The sequence below is a fragment of the Elephantulus edwardii genome, unplaced genomic scaffold, assembly GCF_000299155.1.
Source record: "Elephantulus edwardii isolate Elephantulus edwardi_28Jun2011 unplaced genomic scaffold, EleEdw1.0 scaffold00057, whole genome shotgun sequence".
Taxonomy (NCBI): domain Eukaryota; kingdom Metazoa; phylum Chordata; class Mammalia; order Macroscelidea; family Macroscelididae; genus Elephantulus; species Elephantulus edwardii.
This window is the reverse complement of record NW_006399807.1, coordinates 35,712-58,887: the sequence shown is the minus strand read 5'-3', so window position 1 is coordinate 58,887 and position 23,176 is coordinate 35,712. Positions and strand designations below refer to the sequence as shown.

The 23,176-nt window shown below is 38.8% G+C and overlaps 1 protein-coding gene across 1 annotated transcript in view; it reads right to left on the bottom strand.

Moving 5' to 3' along the window:
* Window positions 1-23,176, bottom strand: part of ATF6 (activating transcription factor 6) — a 353,926-nt gene that overhangs the window by 311,670 nt on the left and 19,080 nt on the right. Inside the window, exons 2-4 of the mRNA XM_006887436.1 lie at window positions 16,800-16,876; window positions 12,969-13,042; window positions 11,392-11,512 (exon numbers count right to left, since the gene is read on the bottom strand). Coding sequence (XP_006887498.1) covers window positions 11,392-11,512; window positions 12,969-13,042; window positions 16,800-16,876 — 272 coding nt within the window. The remainder of the gene's footprint in view (window positions 1-11,391; window positions 11,513-12,968; window positions 13,043-16,799; window positions 16,877-23,176) is intronic.

The following is a 23,176-nucleotide window of genomic DNA, read 5'->3' as shown; positions in this document are numbered from 1 at the left end:
GAAGGGTGCAACAATGAATGAATGGAATTCCAAAATCTCTGTAGATGTTCATTGAAATGAAAAATAAACAAACTAAATTAATTTAAAAAAAGAGAAACTCAGAATGGGATAAAAGTAATAATTGAACTGGAAGAGAAAATTATGGTGTTCATAATAATGGAATAGGCATAATCCCTGCCTTATATAATCTTTAAAATAATCTATAAAATTATCAGATTTAGAAGAAAACTGTTTAATCTCAGAATAGCGTAGATCCTCTTTAGTCAAAAAACCTAGAAATCATAAAGGGAAAAAAATAAACCAATTTGAAGGCATCACAATTATACCATGTTGTGATCCTATTTCTATGAAATGTCCACAATGAGTACATATAATAGACAGAAAGCAGATCCGTGACTGCTTATGGAATGGCATAATGAGGATGTAAGGAACAGTAGTTTAACTAGTATAGAGTTTTTCCTGACATGAAGTAAATGCTCTAAAGTTGAGTGTGGTAATGGCTACTCATACCTATGAATCTATTAAAAATCACTGAATTGAACAATTTTAAATAGTTTTAAGGGTCCTAAATTATGTCTCTATAAAACTAAAAATTAAAATCTGTTATAATGAAAAAAGAGATCATCAACAAAGTAAAAATGCATAATAGGGGGAAACTTAAAACTGGACTGGGGCAAGAGCCCAGGATAGAGACTCGGGAGCCCAGTGAGGAAAGCATGTGCCCAGGCGTCCTGCATGGGAAGGGCAGCCAGCTGGTGTGAGCATCTGAGCTCAAGGAACACTGACACAACGTCGGGTGATAAAGCCCAGTGGAGACATATCAAAGAGCCTTGGGAAGTACTAGGAAGGGATCTCCACTAGCCAAACCCAGAACAATATAAGAATAAATAATTATGGTAAAAATAAAACAGGAAATCATGAATCAATATTGATATGAGCAAATAAATTAACAAAGTTTGATGAAAAGTAGATTATTTTTAGATAGTTAAAAGTAGTTCCCCACAAAATGACAGCCTTTTTAACAAATGATGCTGGCAAAATTGGAAAGCTGTATGCAGAAGACTCAAACAAGATCCACACCTCACTCCATATACAAAAACCAACTCAAGGTGGATCATGGACCTAGGACTAAAACCAAGGACTATAAACTTCGTTCAAGAAAAGCTTGGAAGAACTTTAGTGGTCCTAATCCGCAACATAAAAAGTCTTCCAAGTATCCTGAAAAATCTACAACCAGGAGAAGATAAAATAGATGAATGGGACCTTCTAAAAATCAAATCCCTATGCACATCCAAAAACTTCTCCAATAGAGTAAAAAGGGAAGCCACAGACTGGGAAAAAGTATTTGGTAATGACATGTCAGATAAGGGAGTTATATAAGGAATTTCTAAAATACTTGAATACCACAATAAGATAAAGGTAAATAATCCAATTGAGAAATGGGCACAGGATATGAACAGACACTTCACCAAAGATGACATTCAGATGGCCAACAAGCACATGAAGAAATGTTCAAAGTCCCTAGCTCTGAGAGAGATGCAAATCAAAACAACTATGAGATATCATCTCACCCCAGTAAGAATAGCAAAATATAACAGAACAGCAAGCAACAAATGCTGGAGAGGATGTGGAGACACTGGAACTCTTATTCACTGTTGGTGGGAATGTAAGATAGTGCAACCATTGTGGAAGGTGGTGTGGCGCTTTCTCAAAAAATTGCAAATAGAGATACCATTTGACCCAGCAATCCCGTATTACTGGGAATATACCCCAGAGAGACCATGTCTGCCATCCAAGCAAATATATGCACACCCATGTTTATCGCAGCTTTGTTTACAATACCAAAGAGTTGGAAGCAGCCTAAGGGCCCATCAACAAACGAATGGATAGAGAAGCTGTGGTATACCCACGTAATGGAATACTACGCAGCATTGAAAAACAAGGAGCTTATGCAATATTATACAAAATGGGTGACCCTGGAGGCCATTATGCTGAGTCAAATATCTCAGTCACAGAGGGACAAATACTGCATGGTGCCACTGTTGTAGAATGGATCTGACAGAAAAAACTGGATAAATTATGTATATTGTATTGAAAAAGATGAGGGAAAGAACAGATGAAAGGTGATATATGATTGAGTATTATGTTTAGCACAGGAATTCAGAATTAAGGTTGCATAGAGAAGTGTACTCGGGGTGGGGGTGGGGGGAAGGGACGGGGGAATTGTACTAATGAAGGAATTTCTTTCTTTTCGGAGAGGGGAGTGAACTGGTGGGAAGGGGTGGGCAGGGAGAAAAAGTGCGGCAATGAATGAATGGAAATCCAAAACCTCTGTAAATGTTTATTAAAATTAATAAAAAAAAGTAGTTCCCCACAAAATATTTATCTATGGGGGGGTGGGGGAAGAGCAACTTTGCAGTGGAGTAAACTGGCAAACCTTTAATCAAGTGGTTAATGTGGATTATCACCAGTGACATGTCAATAGGCAATGATCATCTAACATGAAGCAGTGAGATGGACATAACATCATGCTACTATCATAGATGCAAAGCCTGAATTTAATTCTGAAGGAATTCTATAAAACAACTAGTCTGTAAAAAATAGGTTCAGACTAAAGGAGATAAAAGAGACATGACAACTAAACACAAGGCCAAGTACTGAACGGGGTCCTTTTGCTAGCCTAAAGGACATCCTCAGGACATTCGGTACAGTCTAAATGAGAACTAAAGATGAGATGACAGTAACTATCAGTGTTTATTTCCTTATTTGGATGGTTAGAATGTGACTATGTAAGAAATATGGTTGGCCTTTCTACGATGACGGCACCAAAAGGGCGTCCACAGCCACAAAAAACAAAAAAAAAGAAGATCCACAGGTTGTCCACCTTCCAGCGGCATAAGACACTGAGACTCTGAAGGCACCCCAAATACCACCAGAAGAGCGCCCCCATGAGAAACAAGCTTGACCACTATGCCATCATCAAGTTTCCCCTGACCACTGAGTCAGCCATGAAGAAGATAGAAGATGACAACATACTTGTGTTCATTAAGGATGTTAAGATCAACAAGCACCAAATTAAACAAGCTGTAAAGAAGCTCTATGACATTGATGTGGCCAGGGTCAATACCTTGATTAGGCCTGATGGTGAGAAGAAGTCCTATGTTCAACTGGCTCCTGACTATGATGCTTTAGATGTTGCCAACAAAATTGGAATCATCTAAACTGAGTCCAGCTGGCTAATTCTAAATACAATTATTTTTCACCCAAAAAAAAAAAAAATATCCTTAGCTTACAAGAAACAGACACTACAATATTTGGGGGCAATAGGACATCAGGCTGACAACTTACTCTAAAATGGTTTGGAAAAAACGTTCTTCAAAATTTGCTTGCAACATTTCTGTAATCTGAGACTGTTTCAAATAAAAAATTAACATAAGCGCAAACATAAAAACAAAAATGTGAATGAATTCTTTCATAACTTGAATGTGCTAAAAACTCTCCGCCAGAGTTACAAGAAGCAAAAAAAGGGAAAATTAATCATCTAAGAAAAAGTGTAACCAGGGAAAATAAACTCTGTAAGTAAAGTTAAACTGCGACACTGAAGTGTCAAATGCGCTAATGGTTGGCTACCCGGTGCGGACAGAGAGTGGGGTGGAGCTCCCCAATTAAAACAAGATTGGAAGGAGTGGTATTCACTTCCATAACAGCTTGCCTCCGGAAAACCTATGAACCTGGAGAGAGGATGAGAGGCACCCAAGCGTCAAGGACTCCTTCATAGGGTCGCTATGAATCGCCTGCGACTTGACAGCACTTAACAAGTTAAAAGACAAAAAACTAGAGGAAAATATTCACAATTTATTTTATAATCTAAGGACTAATAATAAACCTAATATGTTGTTGTTGTTGTTTGTTGCTGTCAAGACGTAGACGACTCATGGCGGGCGGCCCTTTGAACGAACGGCCTGAGCACTGTTCGTACATAGAGTTTCCGGAGGCAAGCCATTTCAGAAGTGGATGCCGCTCCTGCTTCAAGGCTTGATTTAGTCGGGAAGCTCCAGCCAACACTGTTCACCATGGGTATCCGTTACCACGACTGGGACATCACTGTCACAGTCTTCAGCACCACAACAACCATGAGTTACCTCTGTACAGCAACGCACAGACCAGTGCTATACCACCTAGAAGAATAACCTAATATGACACTATTTAAAAGACCACCACAATGTGTATACAGCAGAGTCAATAGGAGGCAATATTATGTTAACTATAACCAACTGCTAACAATTTCAGCTTCTTGGCTCCACAATCAACATTCTTAGCACCAGCAGTCAGAAAATCAAAAGACAAATTGTAATGGGACAGTCTTCTGTCAAGGACCTCTCCAGAGCACTGAAGAGCATTGGTGTCAGTCTAGAGACTAAGGTGTGCATTAGTTAGTCATGATCTTTGCAATTACATGCTGTGCATCAGAAAGCTGGACAATGACTAATTACATGCTATGCATCAGAGAGCTGGACAATGGCAAAAGATGACAGAAAAAGAACTGATGCCTTTGAGTTTTGGTGCTGAAGAAGAGTACTGAACATAACATGGACAACCAGGAAAACAAATAGATCTGTCTTGGAGAGGGTGAAACCAAATTTCTCCTTGGAGGCAAGAATTTTGAAGTTCTGTCTCACATACTTTGGGCACATGGCCAGGAGGGACCCGTCCTTTGAGAAGGACATCATGCTTGGAAGGGTGGAAGGACAGCACAAGAGAGGAAAACCCCAGATGAGATGAAATGACATGGTAACTGTGGAGTAGGTGGTGTGTCAGAGTCAGTGAAGACTGGCTCAGGACAGGGCTGAGTTCAGAGCTGTTGTATACAATATTGTAATGAGTCACAGGTGATTCAACAGCACATAACAACAACAACAACCATAATCAAATATCCAAAAGGAAAGAGTCACTAGTAATCGGAGCTCAGGACGACAATGTCAGGGACATTAAGGTCAACTGGCATAATACAACCCGAAAACACATTCTATACCTTACACTGCTGAGTGGCAACCAGGGATTTAAAAGCTTGCAAGCAGTCATCTAAGGTGCAACCCCTGTTCTCTTTTTGTCTGTAGCAAGGCAGGATGAAGAAAACCCAAGTCGCATGGAAAAAATCACCAGGTAGCACTAATAAACCTTGCGAACCTCCACTTCCCAAACACTGAGACCAGAAAAACTAGATGGCGTACGATTACCACTTCTAACTGCTCTAAGAGGGATTACAATAGAGAGGCCTAGGCAGAGTGGGAGATAAAGGTAGATCATAACTCAAAATCCTAATAATGGCCAGATTTGGTCTGATGCTCCTGAGATTGTGGCGCTTGGCCACTCTGAGCCTGGAACTAAACTCACCCCTGTGGTATAAATTACATCCAAACAACAGAAAAATCTATAAAGTGACTACTAAGCCAAGGAAGTACTCAATTCTTAGAGTAATTAACCACACAAGATCACAAGGGATAAAGCTCAGAAAGTAGGGAGTGGGTATAAGGATGAATAGGAACAAAAACCACAGAGAGAAAAGTGATGATACAATGTAGTGTCTGTACAATAAATGTCATAAAACAAAAAATGGAAAAAATGATGAATGGAATACAAGGAGCTGGAGTCAGAAAACCAAAATGAACAAACTTGCCTGCCATTTCTTAAACTGAAGGAATTGAATAAATTCAAGCCTCGAGTTACTATACTTAAAGATGCTGAAGGCAGAATGTTGAATTACCCAGGAAGCATGAAAAGAAGATGGAAGGAGTGCGCACAGGCACTATACCAGAAAGAACTGGTTGACACAGAAGACTTTCATGAAACAACACATGATCAAGAGGCAATGGTGATGAAGGAGGAAGTTCAAGCTGCTCTGAAGAAACTGGCAAAAGGCAAGAGCCTAGGAATTGATGGCACACCAACTGACATAGTTCAGCAAATGGATGTTGTCTGGATATGCTCATCAGGTTATGCCAAGAAATTTGGAGAACAACTACTGAGTCAACTGATTGAAAGAGATCTATATTTATTCTCATCCCAAAAAAAGGGATCCAACAAAGTGTGAAAGTTATTCAACAATATAAAGATTATCCAGCTGTGCAGGCTGCGTTTAAAAGAGGACACGGCACGAGGGACAACACAGCCAACATTAGATGGCTGAAAGCAGAAAGTACCACAGGAATGTCTATCTGTGTTTCCTTGACTATATGACTATGTGAATCACAACAATTTGGTGACTAAACTTGAGAAGAATGGGGATCCCGCAACACTTAATTGTGCTCATGTGAAAACTATACTTAAAGGTATAATCAGAATTGTTCAGGATTAGAAAAGGGGTGCGTCCGGGATGCAGCCTAGCTTCATACCTTTTCAATTTATATGCAAAACAGATCATCCAGGCTGGACTTTTTTCTTTTTTTTTTTTTTTGGAAGCTGGACTTTATGAAGAGGAATGTGACACCAGGACTGGAGGAAGGCTCATCAACAACCTGTATTATGCAGATGATACAACCACGCTTGCTGAAACTGAAGAGGACATGAGGCATTTGCTATCAAAGGTCAAGGACTATAGTCTTCAATATGGATTAAAGCTCAACATCAAGAAAACAAACATTCTCACCACTGGGCCATGGCAGACAGAAGAGATTGAGATTATTAATAACTTCAGTTTGCTTGGTTCCACAATAAACACTCTTGGCAACAGCAGTCAGGAAGTCAAAAGATGAATTGCATTGGGAATGTCTGTTGTCAGGGACTTCTCTAGAGTACTAAAGAGCAACTATGTTAATCAAGAGACTAAGGTGTGCCTGATCCAGGCTATGGTCTTTGCAATTACTTGCTATGCATCCAAAAGCTGGTCAATAACTAAAGATGACAGAAGAAGGATTGATGCTTTTGAATTGCGGTGCTGGAGAAGAATGTTGAGCATACCGTGGACTGCCAGAACAAACAGGTCTGTCCTAGAGAGGGTGAAACCAGGCTGTACCCTGGAAGCAAGGATTTTGAGTCTCCGTCTCACTTATTGAGGGTACATGGTCAGGAGGGACTAATTCTTGGAAAGGAACATAATGCTTGGAAGAATGGGGGAAGAGAGCAGGAGAAAAAAGACCCTGGATGAGATGAATTGACTCAGTGACTGGAGAAAAGGTAATAGTTCTGTCAGAGATGATGAGATTGGCTCAGGATAGGGCAGCGTTCAGAGCTAATGAGTTGAAGGCAACTAGATGGCACATAACAACAACATGTAAATGTTCACTTAAATCATAATAAAAAGTTAAATAAATCACTACAGAAGGAAATGACCACTAAAGCCCAATTAATAAGTAAAATTTTTGTAAATAAATCAGAGTAATATAAAAAATAAAAAACAAGCAAAAAATAAGTAAAACATTTCAAATGACAGTTCACACAAAAAAGAACAGAAATAAAATCTATTATAATATGCTTAACTACACTTAATTTTTTTAAAAAAAATATATAATGTTTAAACATACACACTGTTCAGTGATTATGGGGAAAAGAGCCCTTCTTGCACACTCTGCTTATGGGAATACAATATTGTACAAAAGCTATGGAGGGAACTCTGGTAATATATAACAATATTATATATGTATTTACCCTAGTTTCACCAATCTCACTTACCTGAATAGTTCCTACAAAAATATAAGATTATTTACATAGGATATTATTCATTATAGCATTAGCTGAATCTAGAAAAAACTTGAAAACTAGCACAAATGCTCATCAACAAAGACCCTGTAAAATAGTCTGATATAAGCACACATTGGAACACTAAGTAGCTATAAAAGGAATGAAGAAGATACCACATACTGAAATTAGAAATATCTGGAGGATATACCAATTAAGTTAAACAAGCAAGAAAGAGAATAACAAAATATACAGTAAGTCACTTCTTTCTATAAGAAAGTATGAAAAGGCCTAGTGGCAAGACACTGCACTGCAATCCCAGAGGTACGTGGTTCAAATCCACCAGATGCTCTGCTGGAGAAGGAGGGGCAATCTCCTCCTGTACCAGTCAGATCTGATTTGATGGTACATATAAAAATAATACAATAAAAATTAAAAAAATTTTAAAAAAGAAAGTATGAAAAGGATATGGATAGGAATCAGGCATCTATGAATAAACATTGTTATATAGTTTTTATTTCAGATTTAAGTCAAATCTGTAAAGTTCATTAAATCAGTTGGAGAAACTGTGGGCCTATAGAGGCCTTTCTTTTTTTTTTTGGCGGAGACAAGCTGTCTTTATTGCTGGGGGGCTGGGGGGGCTGGGGCGGCTGGTGCTCAGGAGCTCTTGGTGGGGCGGGTTCGCTTCCTCTTGACCATCACAGGCTTCTTCTGGCTGCGCAGGATGGCGCTGGCCCTGCGGATGGCGGCCATGCGCAGGTCCGGCAGATACTTGTTCTTGCGGATCATGTGGCGGATGCTGCTGAGCGTGGCCCGGGCGTTCTTGTGGACGGTGGTCCGCACGTAGGAGGTGACTGGCTTCCTCTGGCCTGACCTCCGCTTCATCACCACCACGACCCCCTTGTTGTCGGGGGCCGGCTCCACGCCCACGGTGGATCAGTCCATTGTAGCGGAAGGCTTTGAGGTTATTGGGCTCCTCCTATCGCAGCGGCGGCCAGAGGCGGAAAGAGTATAGAGGCCTTTCAACAGCAGCAATCAGAGGAAAGCTCCCGAGAGAAAGTAATTTTTTAACTCGATTGTATAAGCTGAGTGAAAGTTTTCCAAGTGAAGAAAAAAAATAGTGGAGATATTTCAGGGCAATAGTTAAACATATGCAAAAAGATCTGAAAACATAACAGTGCCTGGCACAGTTGCTGTATGAGTGGAGAGTTCAGGGCAATAGTTAAACATATGCAAAAAGATCTGAAAACATAACAGTGGCTGGCACAGTTGCTGAATGAGTGGAGAGTGTAGAAGCTCTCAGGCGGATGCTCTTTCAGGACTTAAACTAAGGGTAGTGTGATAGTAAGAAGCAAACTGATGGAAAAGACACGCAGGGGCCAGATCATGAAGGGCCGAGTATATCAGGAATTTTCGTTTCATCTTCGTAAGAGGTAGAAAGTCAGTGAAGAGTTTTAAGCAAAAGATTGACACAGTCCATTTGCTATTTTGAAAGATCTCTCTTTGAAGACCATTCTATCAAGAAAAGTTTAGCGAACTAGAAAGCAGAGATACCAGTTAAAATCTTATTAATTTATGTACCATCCAGAGTACAATGAATGTCACTGATCAATTTGTTTAACTGTCAAATGAGAGGAGCCCTACTTGCTGAGTAAGTTTTCACCAAAAACACAATGGAATATTTTTTTAAAAATCCTATCCACTTCACCAAAGAAGACATTCAGATGGCCAATGAAGAAATGTTCAAAATCCCTAGCTCTAAGAGAGATGCAAATCAAGACAACTATATCATCTCACATTAGTCAGAATAGTAAAATTTAACAGAACTCCAAGCAACAAATGCTGGCAAGGGTGTGGAGAAACTGGAACCCTTATTCACAGTTAGTTGGAGTGTAAAATGGTGCAACCACTGTGGAAGGCTGTTTGGCGCTTTCTCAAAAAGTTGCAAATAGAGATACCATTTGACCCAGCAATTCCACTACTGGGAATATACCCTAGGGAGACCATAACTGACATCCAAGCAGATATACGCACACCCATGTTTATCACTTTGTTCACAATAGCAAAGAGCTGGAAACAACCCAAGTGCCCATCAACAAACGAATAGGTAGAGAAGCTGTGGTATAGTCACCCAATGGAATACTATGCTGCATTGAAAAACAAGGACCTCATGCAATATTATTCAAAATGGGTGACCCTGGAGGACATTATGCTGAGTGAAGTAATTCAATCACAAAAGGACAAATACTGCATGGTGCCACTATTGTAGAATGGGACTGACATCAGGGTTGGGGTGAGACTGAGAAAAACTGGATAAATTATGTATACTGCACTGAAACAGATGAGGGAGAGAACAATTTAAAAGTGATATATGATAGGGCATTATGGTTATCACAAGAGTACAGAATTAAGGTTGCATAGTGGAGTATACTAGGGGTGGGGGGAGGACGGGTTATGCGGGGGGCATTGTATACCAATGAAAGAATTTTTTCTTTTACTTTTCAAAGAGAGGAGTGAACTGAGGGTAGGGCTGAGCAGGGAGAAAAGTGCAACAATGAATGAATGGAAGTCCAAAATCTCTGTAAATGTTCATGAAAATTAATAAAATTTTTTTAAAAAATCCTATCAACCTATCCCAGATGAAATGATTTCCTCACAGGGCCAAAGATGATGAATCTGGAAGATATAAAGTAGACTACTAACACCAGGATTTACTAATTAACTAAACGTAGAAGTAATGAAGATATCCGTTTATAGCAGAGTAATATCTTGACATGGTCTTCTATTTTACCTTGCCCAATCCAAAAAACTACTAATCCTGCAAAGGTACTGGCCTTCGGAATTTTGCCTATTGTCTAGACAGAGAGCTACCCAGACCTTTTTAACATCTTTAAGTCATTCAAGAGGTAATGCTAGGCATTATTCCCACACTGAAGAAATTATTTTATGTCATATGGCTTAAAAAAATAGGCCATCTTATATTCTTCAATGTTCTCAAAGGGAAGAGGCAGGAGACACAAAACAACAAGAAAATATAAGTACAATGGTAAAGTGTATGAAATAAATTTAACAAAATTAAATTATGAAGCCAAGAGTACATAAAACAAGAGTAAAATCAAAGAGGCTAGTAACTTCTGTGTTTCCACAAGCACCTTCCTCAAGTCTCTTTTCCCAGGACTAAACAAAAAAGTGTGAAGTATCTGGTTCACTATTGTAGCTGATGAGTCAGAATCTAACTCATGGCAACTCCATGCCCAACAGGAACTGATCCTGTGATCCACAGACATTCACAGGCTGATGTTCTAGAAGAGATCATCAGTCCTTTCTACTCTCTCTTAGTCTGAAAGCTCCATCTAAATATGTTCTCACAGCCACACACAAGCCTCCACTGAAAGACAGGTAGTACCTGTGCTTGTGCAATGGCCAAGAACTGAACTCAGATTTCCCATATGGAAGACAAGAAGTCTACCACCACTGAAACACCAATGTCCCCTGGCTCATAGTAAATATTTAGTAGATATTATACTGTGCTTGTGCAATGGCCAAGAACTGAACTCAGATTTCCCATATGGAAGACAAGAAGTCTACCACCACTGAAACACCAATGTCCCCTGGCTCATAGTAAATATTTAGTAGATATTATAGGGCCTCGTCTCAGCTACACATTTTTCCAGGTAGTAGTATTCATAAATTCATTGTAAAAGACAGCCTACTTACAGGAACATGCTGAGTTGAAGAGCATGAGTCCACTGACTGAGGAGATGAGACTGAACAGCTTGATGAGGCTGGAGAAAGTGGTTGAGGTTCCACCTTAATATCTTTAAATGAAAAATACTGAGTAAAGATATTTTTCCCCACTGGCAATAAAGATTCAGAAAAAATAAAAAGGAAAACAGGGTATATCTATTCTTGAAATTCAACCAGGTAAGGAATTAAAATTAAGTTCACAAAATATATGAAAAAAATTAAAGATACAGAACAATGTATCTATAAGCTGCATTAATACTCTAGAGAATAAGCATAAAAAAATGGTACTAAGCTGAGTGACTCTAGTTTCTAGAAAGGGACAGAATTGAAGAGGGATAAGAATATAAAAAAGTATTTTCCTACCATTTAGACTTTTGTGCCTTTCAAATAGAAGCCAAAAATATAAGTTTCAAAAAGAAAAACTCACCAAAAATATATGGAAAAACAAGAAAGAATAGATGACTACTCATAATATTTGATTAATATGCACTGAAATGGTTCTACCTTTTAAATTTATTTATTCATTAAAAATGTATATAGTGAGGTGTGTGGATCGAATCCACTAGATGTTCTGCTGGAGAAGGAGGGACAATCTCCTCCTGTACCAGTTAGATCCAATTTGACGGTACAAACACACAAAATAATAATAATAAAAAGAATGGAAAAAAAGAGTTCCTATTAAAAAAAAATTAGATAGTAACTATGTGCCAGGCAATCTTAAGCCTTAAAAATTTATAGACAATTCACTTTACATAAAGACTTCAGAAATCTTGTGTGTCAAATACATAGGACCTGTCCTCCAAGTTCTCGGGTTCTAGTAACCCAGCCTTCTCCTTGTTGGCATAGTCTGTAGGCAGCTGTGTTGCTAACCCAGAAGCAGCATCTCTTCAGTAGTTCAAATCCACCCAACTCTGAGGGAGAAAGATGGCCAGTCTCCTTCCGTGTAAATTAGTGTCTGAAAACCTGCTAGAGGGTCAGCAGCAAGTTGGTTCTAACTCAACAGCAATGAGATATAGTTCTCAGACAGGTAAATCTTTTACAGAGTTATAATTTATATTTTTATAATTTAAAAATCATAAAATTTATATTTTTATAATTGAAAAATCAATATTTCTACTTCTGAAATGAATTATTTACTCATTCATTACACTACTGAAACATTATTCTTCTTGTTCTGTGTGCCATCAGGTTGGAAATGACCCACAGCTGACCCACCAGTGGGTTTCCAGAGGCAGTAAATTGCACACAGAAGGATCCTGGACATCCTTCTCTTAGAGCAACTGGTGGATTCAAAATGCATGCCTCTGAGACTGCAGCACAGCTTCTTACTACTAGAAACATAAAAATGAAATGATTTATGTTCATTCTAGTAAGACATTTCTCTGTACCATTATACCAGAAGTGGGATAACTAGTCCCTGGAATCTTTTAACCCACCAGAATAACCCAATAATCCCTCCTAATTTCAAGTATCACTCAATTACAAAATAAAATGGATCCTTTAAAGCTTTTAATCAATGAAACTCATCATTACCTCTATGAAATTTGTTGTTGAAGTCCAAAATGTCTGAGTCCCAGGGCATCAAATCCAGATCAAAATCAAGATTATCAAAATTATTTTCCTACAGGTGGTAAATCAGAAAAAAAAAATTAAAGACTAAAATATGCATCTTGAAATCAAACTACACAACATAATTTGTCATAAACAATTGCTACTACTAAACCTAGTGAAAAGAAGTTTCTAGGTCAACAGATCAGAAATTTGTCCTGTCTTAACACCATCCACATGACCTCTGCCATGCTCAATCCCATATTTAATTTGTATGCTGAGGAAATAAAACAAGAAGCTGGATTATATGAAAAACAAAAAATTATGTCACAACTGGAGGAAGATCCTTAACAATCTGCAATATTCAAATGGCAATCTTGCTTGCTAAAAGCAAAGAGAATTTCAAACACTTATTGATGAAGATCAAAGACTTCAACATAAAGAAAACAAAACAATCACAAATAGCCCAATAAACAACTTCATGATAAAAGACAGATATCAAGAACTTTATTTCACTTGAATCTATAATCAATTTCCATAGATGAAGCAGTTAAGAAATCTAACATACTGTACAAAACACAATAACATGAATGAAACACAATGTAACCGAAGTACTGTATGCAAATCAATAATTGGTAGGAATTAAGACCAAAAAATTAAAAAAGAAATATAACAACATATTGCATTAGACAAATCTAATAAAACAAATCTGCTGTAATATAGTTCTTTTAAATGTTCAAAAGTAAAGATGTCACATTGAGAACTAAGGAATACCAAACCCAAGTCATGGTATTTTCTAACACTTCCTATGCATGTGAAAGCTAAAAAATGAAGAAGACTGAAGAAGAATTGATGCATTTAAATGACAGGTAGGGCATCAGGATTGGAGGAGGACTCATCAACAACCTGTGCTATACAGATGACACAACTTTGCTTCCTAAAACTGAGGAGAACATGAGACAATTGCTCCAGAAGGTCAAGGACTACAGCCTTGATTCTCACCACTAGGCCAACTGGCAACATCATGATAGACAGTGAGATTGTTAACAGCTTTAGCTTGCTTTACTTCACAATCAACACTCTTGGTACCAGCAGCCAGGAAATCAAAAGATGAATTGCATTGGGGAAATCTGCTGTCAGGGACCTCTCCAGAGTACTGAAGAGCAATGATGTCAGTCTGAAGACTAAGGTATACTTGATCCAGGTCATAGTATTCACAATTACTTAGTATGCATCAGAGAGCTGGACAAGGACTAAGGATGATAGAAGAATAATCAACGCTTTTGAGTGTGGTGCTGGAGAAGAGTATTGATTATACTATGGACTGCTAAGAGAACAAGTAGGTCCATCCTAGAGAGGGTGAAACCAGGCTGCTCCTTGAAAGCAAGGATTTTGAAGCTCCATCTAACATACTTTGGGCATGTTGCAAAGAGGGAGCAGTCCTTGGGGAGGGACATCATGCTTGGAGAGGTGGAGGGGCAGTGCAAGAGAGAAAGACCCAGGAAGAGATGGACTGACTCAGTGACTGGCGTAATGGGGGTAGGTGTGTCAGAGATGATGAAATTGGCTCAGGATAGAGCAGCGTTCAGAGCTGTTGTACATAGGGTTGTTATGAGTTAGAGTCGACTCGAAAGCACCTAACAACAACACAACATGGGCAAAGAATACTGAATATATCAATGACTGACAGAAAAACTAATAAATCTGTCTTGGAAAAATTATAGCTAGACTGCTCCTTAGAAGCGATGATGGTGAGACCTTGTCTCACTTACTTTGGATATCTTATGAAGAAGGATCAATACCTGAAAAAGGACACTATGTTGAGTAAGGGGTCAACAAATAAGAAGACCCTCACTCAACAAGCTAAATTGACTCACTGGCTGCAACAATGAATTAAAATACAGCAATAACTATAAAGATGATACAGGATCAGGCAGTGCTTTGTTCTGTTGTACATAAGACTGTTATGAACTGGAATCAACAGCCTCTAACAAAAACATGTTCACCAAACAAGAAGCTGTGCTGCAATCTCAAAGGTATGCCGTTAGAACCCACCAACTGCTCTGTGGGAGAAGGAGAGGCAATCTAGAGGTTCAGCTAGGAGACAGGTCCAACTCAAGAGCACATAACATCAACAACAGTATGAGTAAATTTAGCAGTGATGCATACCTGAGAGCAATACTGTGTTAAAGAGGCTCAACAGTGGGTTTTTGGTTTTGGTTTGGGGTTTTTTTGTGGATTTCCACTCATTCATTGTTGCACGACGCCTCAACAGTAGTTTTATGACATACTTCAATGATTCTTCTGACTCAATCCTTGTTGTTGTTATGTGCTGCCGAGTTGTCTGGGACTCACAGTGACGATATGTACAACAGCCCTAAACTCTGCTCTGTCCTGTGCCAATCGCACTGTCTCCGACACTCTCAGTCACTGAATCAATCCACCTCATAAAGGGCCTTCCCCTCCACCCTTCCAAGCAAGATATCCTTCTCCAAGGACCTGTCTCTCCTTACATGTCTGGAGCCTCAGAATCCTTGCCTCCAAGGAACCGCCTAGTTTAACCCTTTCCAGGACAAATCTGTTTGTTTTCCTAACAGTCCATGGTACTCTCAATACTCTTCTCCAGCACCACAGCTCAAAGGCATCAATTCTCCTTCTATCCTCCTTGGTCATTGTCCAACTCTCTGATGCATAACAAGTGATAGCAAAGACCATGGCCTGTATCAGATGCACCTTAGTCTCCAGAGAGACACCACTGCTCTTCAGTACTTTGGAGAGGTCCCTAACAACAGACTTTCCCATGGCAATAAACCTTTTAATTTCCTGACTACTGGTGCCAAGAGTGTTGACTGTGGAGCCAAGCTAACTAAAGCTGTGAACAATCTCAATCTCTTCACCATCCATCCTGATGCTGCCAATTGGCCCAGTGGTGAGAATCTTTGTCTTCTTGACATTGAGCCTCAATCCATATTGGAGGCTGCAGTCCTTGACCCTCCGCAGCAAGCGCTTCAGGTCCTCCTAAGTTTCAGCAAGCAGGGTTGTGTCAATCTGCATAATGCAGATTGTTGGTAGATCTTCCACCAATCTTGACCCCACATTTCTCCTCATAGAGCCCAGCCCCCCGGATAACCCTTAGCCAAAAAAAATCAAATACTTTTATAGCCATAAGAATTTCATTTGGCTGGAAATTTAACAGGCCCATTCTATGTTAATGGAAACATACTGGCACTTATAAACTCTGGCTCTTCAGAGATTATCTAATGTTTTTTTTTCTTTCTTTTTGTGTACTGTCAAAGCAGATCTGACTGGCATAGAGGGATATTGCCCCTCCTTCTCCAGTGGAGCATCTGGTGGATTTGAACTGCGTACCTTGGACATTGCAGCACTGCTTCTTGCCCCTAGGCCACCAGAGTTCCCTTGTTACCTAATTATTTTATAAAAGAAAAACCAAGAATATCTCCAAGTCCTTTTTAGTTTGAAAATTGTGTTACCATTCTTCCACAAGGAAAACAATTTCTCACGTTAAGGTACTAAAGAGCTGTTTGCCTATGGAGCTAACTTTCTGAAAAAACAACAAGAAGCAGGGTGATAAATTACTTTTTGAAAACTCTGAGGGAAAAATACACTTAGCATAATATATTCTCATATATATCAATGTAATATCTACAAATCTTACATTTACTGGCTATACAATGCAAATAGCTTTCCTATGCAGTGGTTGTAAAATGCTTTAACTTAAATGACTAATCTAAACCTACTATCCTGAAGCCTGTTAGTAATAATTAAAGTAAAAATTAAGTGTCATACAACCTCTGCTATAATATACTTACATAAGTTTCATTTGCTGCATCCAACTGTAATTCATCAGTGTCCATAAGATAATTAAGTTCAGCAAATAGTGTAGAATCTTTGGAAAAAAGGAAAGAATAGAGATCAATGATTTGATGATAGAATCAGTACTGTATCCCTATACAAGCTTTATTTGGGCCTCTCATTGGTCATTACTGTGATAAACTCTTGATAATGCTGATAACCGATTCATGGCTAATTTCTAATTTATGTACTATTTTCCACATTTTTATCTTGTGAACCAAATTCTTCCACCATGAATTAAAAGTCAGATTTCACATCATATGTCATCTTCAGAGTAATTGGTAGAAACTTTCTAGAACATTACAAATAAGAATTCTGAGGATACATTTGAACTCAGAAGTAATAAATATGGCTGTCCAGCAATGATGGCAGGAAAGGACTGTACCAACACATGTACTATGTCATTCATGCCTTAAGTCATAGGTACAAGTAATTTTCTACTTAAAAAGAAAGACATACACCATTCTCTATTCTATAACAAATTTAACCACATCCCAGTTTCCTACTGAAGTTGAACTAAAAAACAAGAAATATATGGACACAGGATATATTTTCTGGATACAATTTTTTTTTAAAAAAAAGGTTGAAGTGGTGGCTGGTCCAAAAAATTACCATAAATCTGTAGGTTCTGATTTCTCTAATGTATGTGGAATTTCTAGCACATTACCATACCACTGAAACAATGTTAGTAGTTGCACATTTCATACACATAAGAACTACTCTGTCCATTGTCAATTTGGCCAGAGACAAACACATTTCACCAACCTTGAATAAAATAGTACAAAGAAAAAAAAAAGAGAAGAAAAAAAAATAGTACAAAGAAAAAAAAATGTTACATGCATGTTTTTGAGTGTTAACTACTGTTGCTGTTGTTGTACATGTGCCATTAAGTCACTTGTGACTCATAGCAATCCTATGTACAATAGCTCTATCTTGAGCCAATTTCACTGTCTCTGACACACCTACACCCATTACCCTAGTCACTGAGTCAATCCATCTCATCCAGGGTCTTCCTCTCTTATGTCATCCCTTCACCTTTAACAAGCATGATGGCCTTCTCCAAGCACTGGTCGCTCCTGAAAACATGCCCAAAGTATGTCAGATGGAGCTTCAAAATTTTTTACTCCAAGAAGCCTAGTTTTACCCTCTCCAGAACAGATCTATTTGTTCTCTTAGTATGTTCAACACACTTCTCCAGAACCACAAATCAAAGACATCAATTCTTGTTCTATTATCCTTAGTCATTGTCCAGCTCTCTGATGTATATAAAATAATTGCAAAGACTATGACCTGGATCAGGTGCACCTTAGACTTCAGACTTACATTGTTGCTCTTCAGTACTCTGGAGATGTCCCTGACAGCAGATCTTCCCAACGCAATTCATCTTTTGATTTCCTGGCTGCTGGTCCAAGTATATTGATTGTGGAGTTAAGTAAGCTGAAGCTGTTAGCAATCCCAATCTCTCTTCCCGTCTACCATGATGTTGCCAGTTGGCCTAGTGGTAAAAATTTTAGGGGGGGTTTTTATGTTGAACTTCAATTCATATTGAAGTTTGCAGTCCTTGACCTTCTGCAGCAAATGTCTCATGTCCTCCTCAGTAAGCAAGATTGTCTAATCTGTATAACGCAGGTTGTTGATGAGTCTTTCTCTAATACTGATGCCACATTCCTCTTCATAAAGTCCAGTCTCCTGGATGATCTGTTCTGCATATAGATTGAAAAGGAATGGAGACAGGATGCATCCCTGGCATACATCTTTCCTGATTTTTAAATATGAAGTGTTTCCTTGCTCTGTTCTGACAATAGCCTCCTGGTCCAATTAGAGGTTTCGCATAAGCACAATCAAGTGTTCTGAGATTCTTGTTCTTCTCAAGGGTAGTCACAATTTGTTGTGCTCCAAAGAGTCAAATGCCTTTTCATAGTCAATGAAACACATACATTCCTCTGGTAGTCTCTGCTTTCAGCTAAGATCCATCTAACATTTGCTATAATGTCCCTAGTGCCACGGCCTTTTCTAAAGTCAGCCTGCAGTCAGTACATGGGATATTGACGATACTATTCGAAAATTTCCATATTCTGTTGGATTACCTTTTTTGTGAATGGGAATAAATACAATTCTCTTCCAGGTAGATGGCAAGGTTCCTGTCCTACAGATTTCTTGGCACAACCTAGTGAGCAGATCCAGGGCACTGTCTGTTTGCTGAATTTTGTCAACTGTTATGCTGTGAAATCTGGGGCCTTGGTTTTTTGCCAATTCCTTCAGAACAGCTTGAACTTCCTCTTTCATCACCATTGGCTCTTGATCATATGCTGTTTCATGAAATTTTTCTGTGTCAGCCAATTCTTTTTGGTATAGTGACTCTGTGTACTCCTTCCACCTTCTTTTGATGCTTCCTGGGTCATTCAACATTCTGCCTATAGCAACGTTAAGTATTGCAACTTAAGGCTTGAATTTGTTCTTCACTTCCTTCAGCTTAAGAAATGCTGAGCAAGTTCATCCCTTTTGCTTTTCCAATTTCTACATTTTGCACATTTCATTAAAATGCTTTGTCTTCCCATGCTGCCCTTTGAAATCTGCTATTCAGCTCCTTAACATCTTGATTTGTTCCCTTTGTTTTGTCTTCTCAGAGCTATAGTACAATATTCAGAGTCTCTTCTGATATCCACCTAGGTCTTTTCTTCTTCCTCCAACTTTGTAATGACCTTCTGCATTCTTCATGGACAATGTTCTTGATATCCTCCTATACCTCATCTAGTCATTAGTATTCAAGGCCTCAAATCTGTTCCTAAAACGGTCTTTAAATTCAGGAGGGATAGACTCAAGGTCAAACTTTAATTCTTGTGGGTTTTATTTTCTTTAGCTTCAGTTTGAAATTGAATATGAGTAGTTGATGATCTGACCACAATCAGCACCTGACCTAGTTTTCACAAATGATAATAAGCTTCTTCAGTGATTTCCCTCCCACCCTCAGATAGAACCAATCTAATTCCTGTTTAGGCCATCAGGTGAGGTCCTCACTGTTTGTGTTTCTTATAAAAGGTGTTTGTAATGAATAAATCATGTTGTTGTTGTTGTTATGTGCCGTCGAGTCGCTTGCGACTCATAGCGACCCTATGTACAACAGCCCTAAACTCCGCTCTGTCCTGTGCCAATCGCACTGTCTCTGACACTCCCATCCCAATTATCCCAGCCACTGAATCAATCCACCTCATAGAGGGCCTTCCTCTCCTGCGCTGTCCCTCCACCCTCCCAAGCGTGATGTCCCTCTCTAAGGACCGGTCATAAGAAATGAAAAAGGTGAGGAAAAACGAGGTCACTTTCATAGTTAAAAAGACCATTTCTAGATCCATCTTGAAATAAAATGTTGTGACAGGATCACATCCATATGCATAAAAGGAAGACCTGTTAATACCACTATCATTCAAATATATGCACCAACAACCAGAGTCAAACAGGAGTAAACAGATGATTTCTACCAATGGTTGCAATCAGAAATTGATCAAATATGCAACCAAGATGCACTAGTAATAATGGGTGACTGGACTACAGAAGTTGAGAACAGGGAAGAAGGATCAGTAGTTGGGAAACAGGAACTTGGAAACAGAAATGATGCTGGAGACTGTTGTTAGGTGCTACTGAATACAACGTATAGCTCCTCATACCAATAAGGATTGGAACTCTGACCTATGCTGAACCATTCTCACAGTCTCCACTGTGGTCAAGCCCATTGTTAAGAGATGCAAATCAAAACAGTAAGATACCATCTCAACCCAGTAACAACTCCAAAGTCCAATGAAACAGAAAACAACAAAAAGTGTAGAGAGACTAGAAAGTTTATAAACTATGGTGGAACTGTAATGTGATGAAAACACTATGGAAAAACAGCATGGCAGCTCCTTAGAAATACCATTTGAGCAATCTCACTACTAGGCATATATCCTAAAGAAAGGAGAGGTAGAACATGAATAGATATATGCACACCCATGTTCAATGCAGCATTATTCACAATAGCAAAGATATGAAAACAACCTAAGTGTCCATCAACAGATTAATGGATAAAAAACTATGGTACAAACACAAATGTTAAAAACAATGAAAAATCCTGGAAATATGAAGTGGATGAATCTGGAGGATATTATGCCAAGTGAAATAAGCCAAAAGGACAAATATTGTATGAGTACACTACTATAAACAGCTAAGGAAAGATTTACACACAGAAACATCCTTTCATCAAGAGACACATATCCAATTGGGCAAATGGAAAGGCAATATACCAAAAAGGCATAATGAACACAATATTATTAAGGTAAAGAAAGACACAGAGTGGTGCACAAAAATTAGGTGACAGAGGTAAATATTACTGCATACAAAAACTGACATTATAAGTAATAACACACCAGTTTATTAATATATCTACACAGGCTGGCAGGCCAGATAAACAGATAGAGGTAAATGAGACTATATTCACAATTATATAGGTTAAGTAGATGAGATGTCTACATATGTATCTGTACATAGTATAAAGAGGCTATGTATACTAGTAGAATAAGCAGGGTAGAAAATTATTAAAATTTTTGAACCATAACTAAATACCTTTAGTGAATGAGTCACTGGGCCTAGGAGGTCAGAGTCATAGTCTTGGGGAGCCATCAGAGCCAAATGTAAAAAACAGACTAGAAAGACAGTGTTCTACATCCGACTTTGTTGAGTACCAACAGGGGCCTTAAAAACTTGTGAGTAGTTATCTGATGTGCAACTACTGATATCTCCCTGTCCACAGCAAAAAGAGTGAAGAAAATCAAAGACACATGGCCCTAAAGGTCCAAATAACTAAAGAACCATACAAACCTCTGTTTCCATTACCTCGACAGCTGTCACTACTCAACAGTAGGATGGAGAACATCTATTGTATTCTTCAAATCCAGAACAAAGAGTAAAGAAAATCAAAGACTATTGATCCAAAGGACTAATGGACCAGTGACTTTCTTTTTCCATGACCCTGAGACAGAATTAAATGGTGACTGGCTACCACTACTGCCCACTCTGGCAGAAGCACAACAGAAGGTCTCTGATGAAACAGAAGGAAAATGTGAAACAAAGCTCAAAACCGTAAAAGGAGAACAGGTTAACTGGTCATTTGGAGACTGGTGGAACTCTCAAGGCTATGGCTCTTAAGCACTTTTGAAATTCAGGCTGAAGAACTTGAAATCATCTCCATGACTCAACTCAAACAATAGATAGGCCTATAAGGTGATCAAAACACACTCCTAAGAACAATCAACCATACAAGAGCAAAAGGGTAGCATTTGTCCAGGGATAAAGTGTAGAAGGCAAGAAGGGATAGGAGAAAGGACAAATGGAAATAAAAAAAACATGTAGAAAGTGGGAAAATGCTGTATACAGCGAGGATTGTAATTAATGTCACAAAATATAATGCGTATGAATTGAAGAATGAAAAACTAATTTGCTCTGTAAACTTTTACTCAAATTGCAATGTTGTTGTTGTTGTTGTTGTTATGTGCCATCGAGTCACCTGCAACTCATAGCAACCCTCCTCAAAAAAATATTCTATGCATAACAGACTATTCATACAACTCTCAAAAAAAGAGCTTTCAACTCAGCTGCAGAACTGAAAAAAACATACCTGCATAAGACTGCATACTTTATTTAAAGGTTGAAAATCCATGAAAGAGTTCTATCTGCTATGATCCATTCCTTTCCTCTCATTCTTTCTAACTGGTGATATTAGTGTTGTTGGTTGTTGTGGTTTTTGTCGTTAGGTGCTGTCAAGTGGACAACTCACAGCAACCTTAAGATTGAAATCCTGCACCATCCTCAGGATCTCTACCATGCTCAAATCCATCATGCTCAAGCCCACTGTGGCAGTGTCAACCCACCTCATTGAAGTTCTTCCTTTCTTTCACTGACCCTTCAACTTTCCCAGCATGCTGGTTTTTTTTCCAAGAACTGGCCTGTCTTGACAACATACTCAAAATATCTGAGGCAAAGTTCCACCATCCTTGCCTCTAGAGAACACCCTGGTCACACTTCATCCAAGACAGATTTACTTTTCTTTTGGCAGTCCATGGTACTCCCAGCCAACTCTTAATCAACACCACATTTCAATGGCACTGATTCTTCTCCAGTCTTCCTTATCCATTGTCCAGCTTTCAGATCCATAATATATTGTTGTTGTTGTTGTTGTTGTTGTTGTTATGTGCCGTCGAGTCGCTTGAGACTCACAGCGACCCTATGTACAACAGCTCTAAACTCTGCTCTGTCCTGTGCTAATCTCATTGTCTCCTACACACTCATCCCGATTGGCCCAGTCACC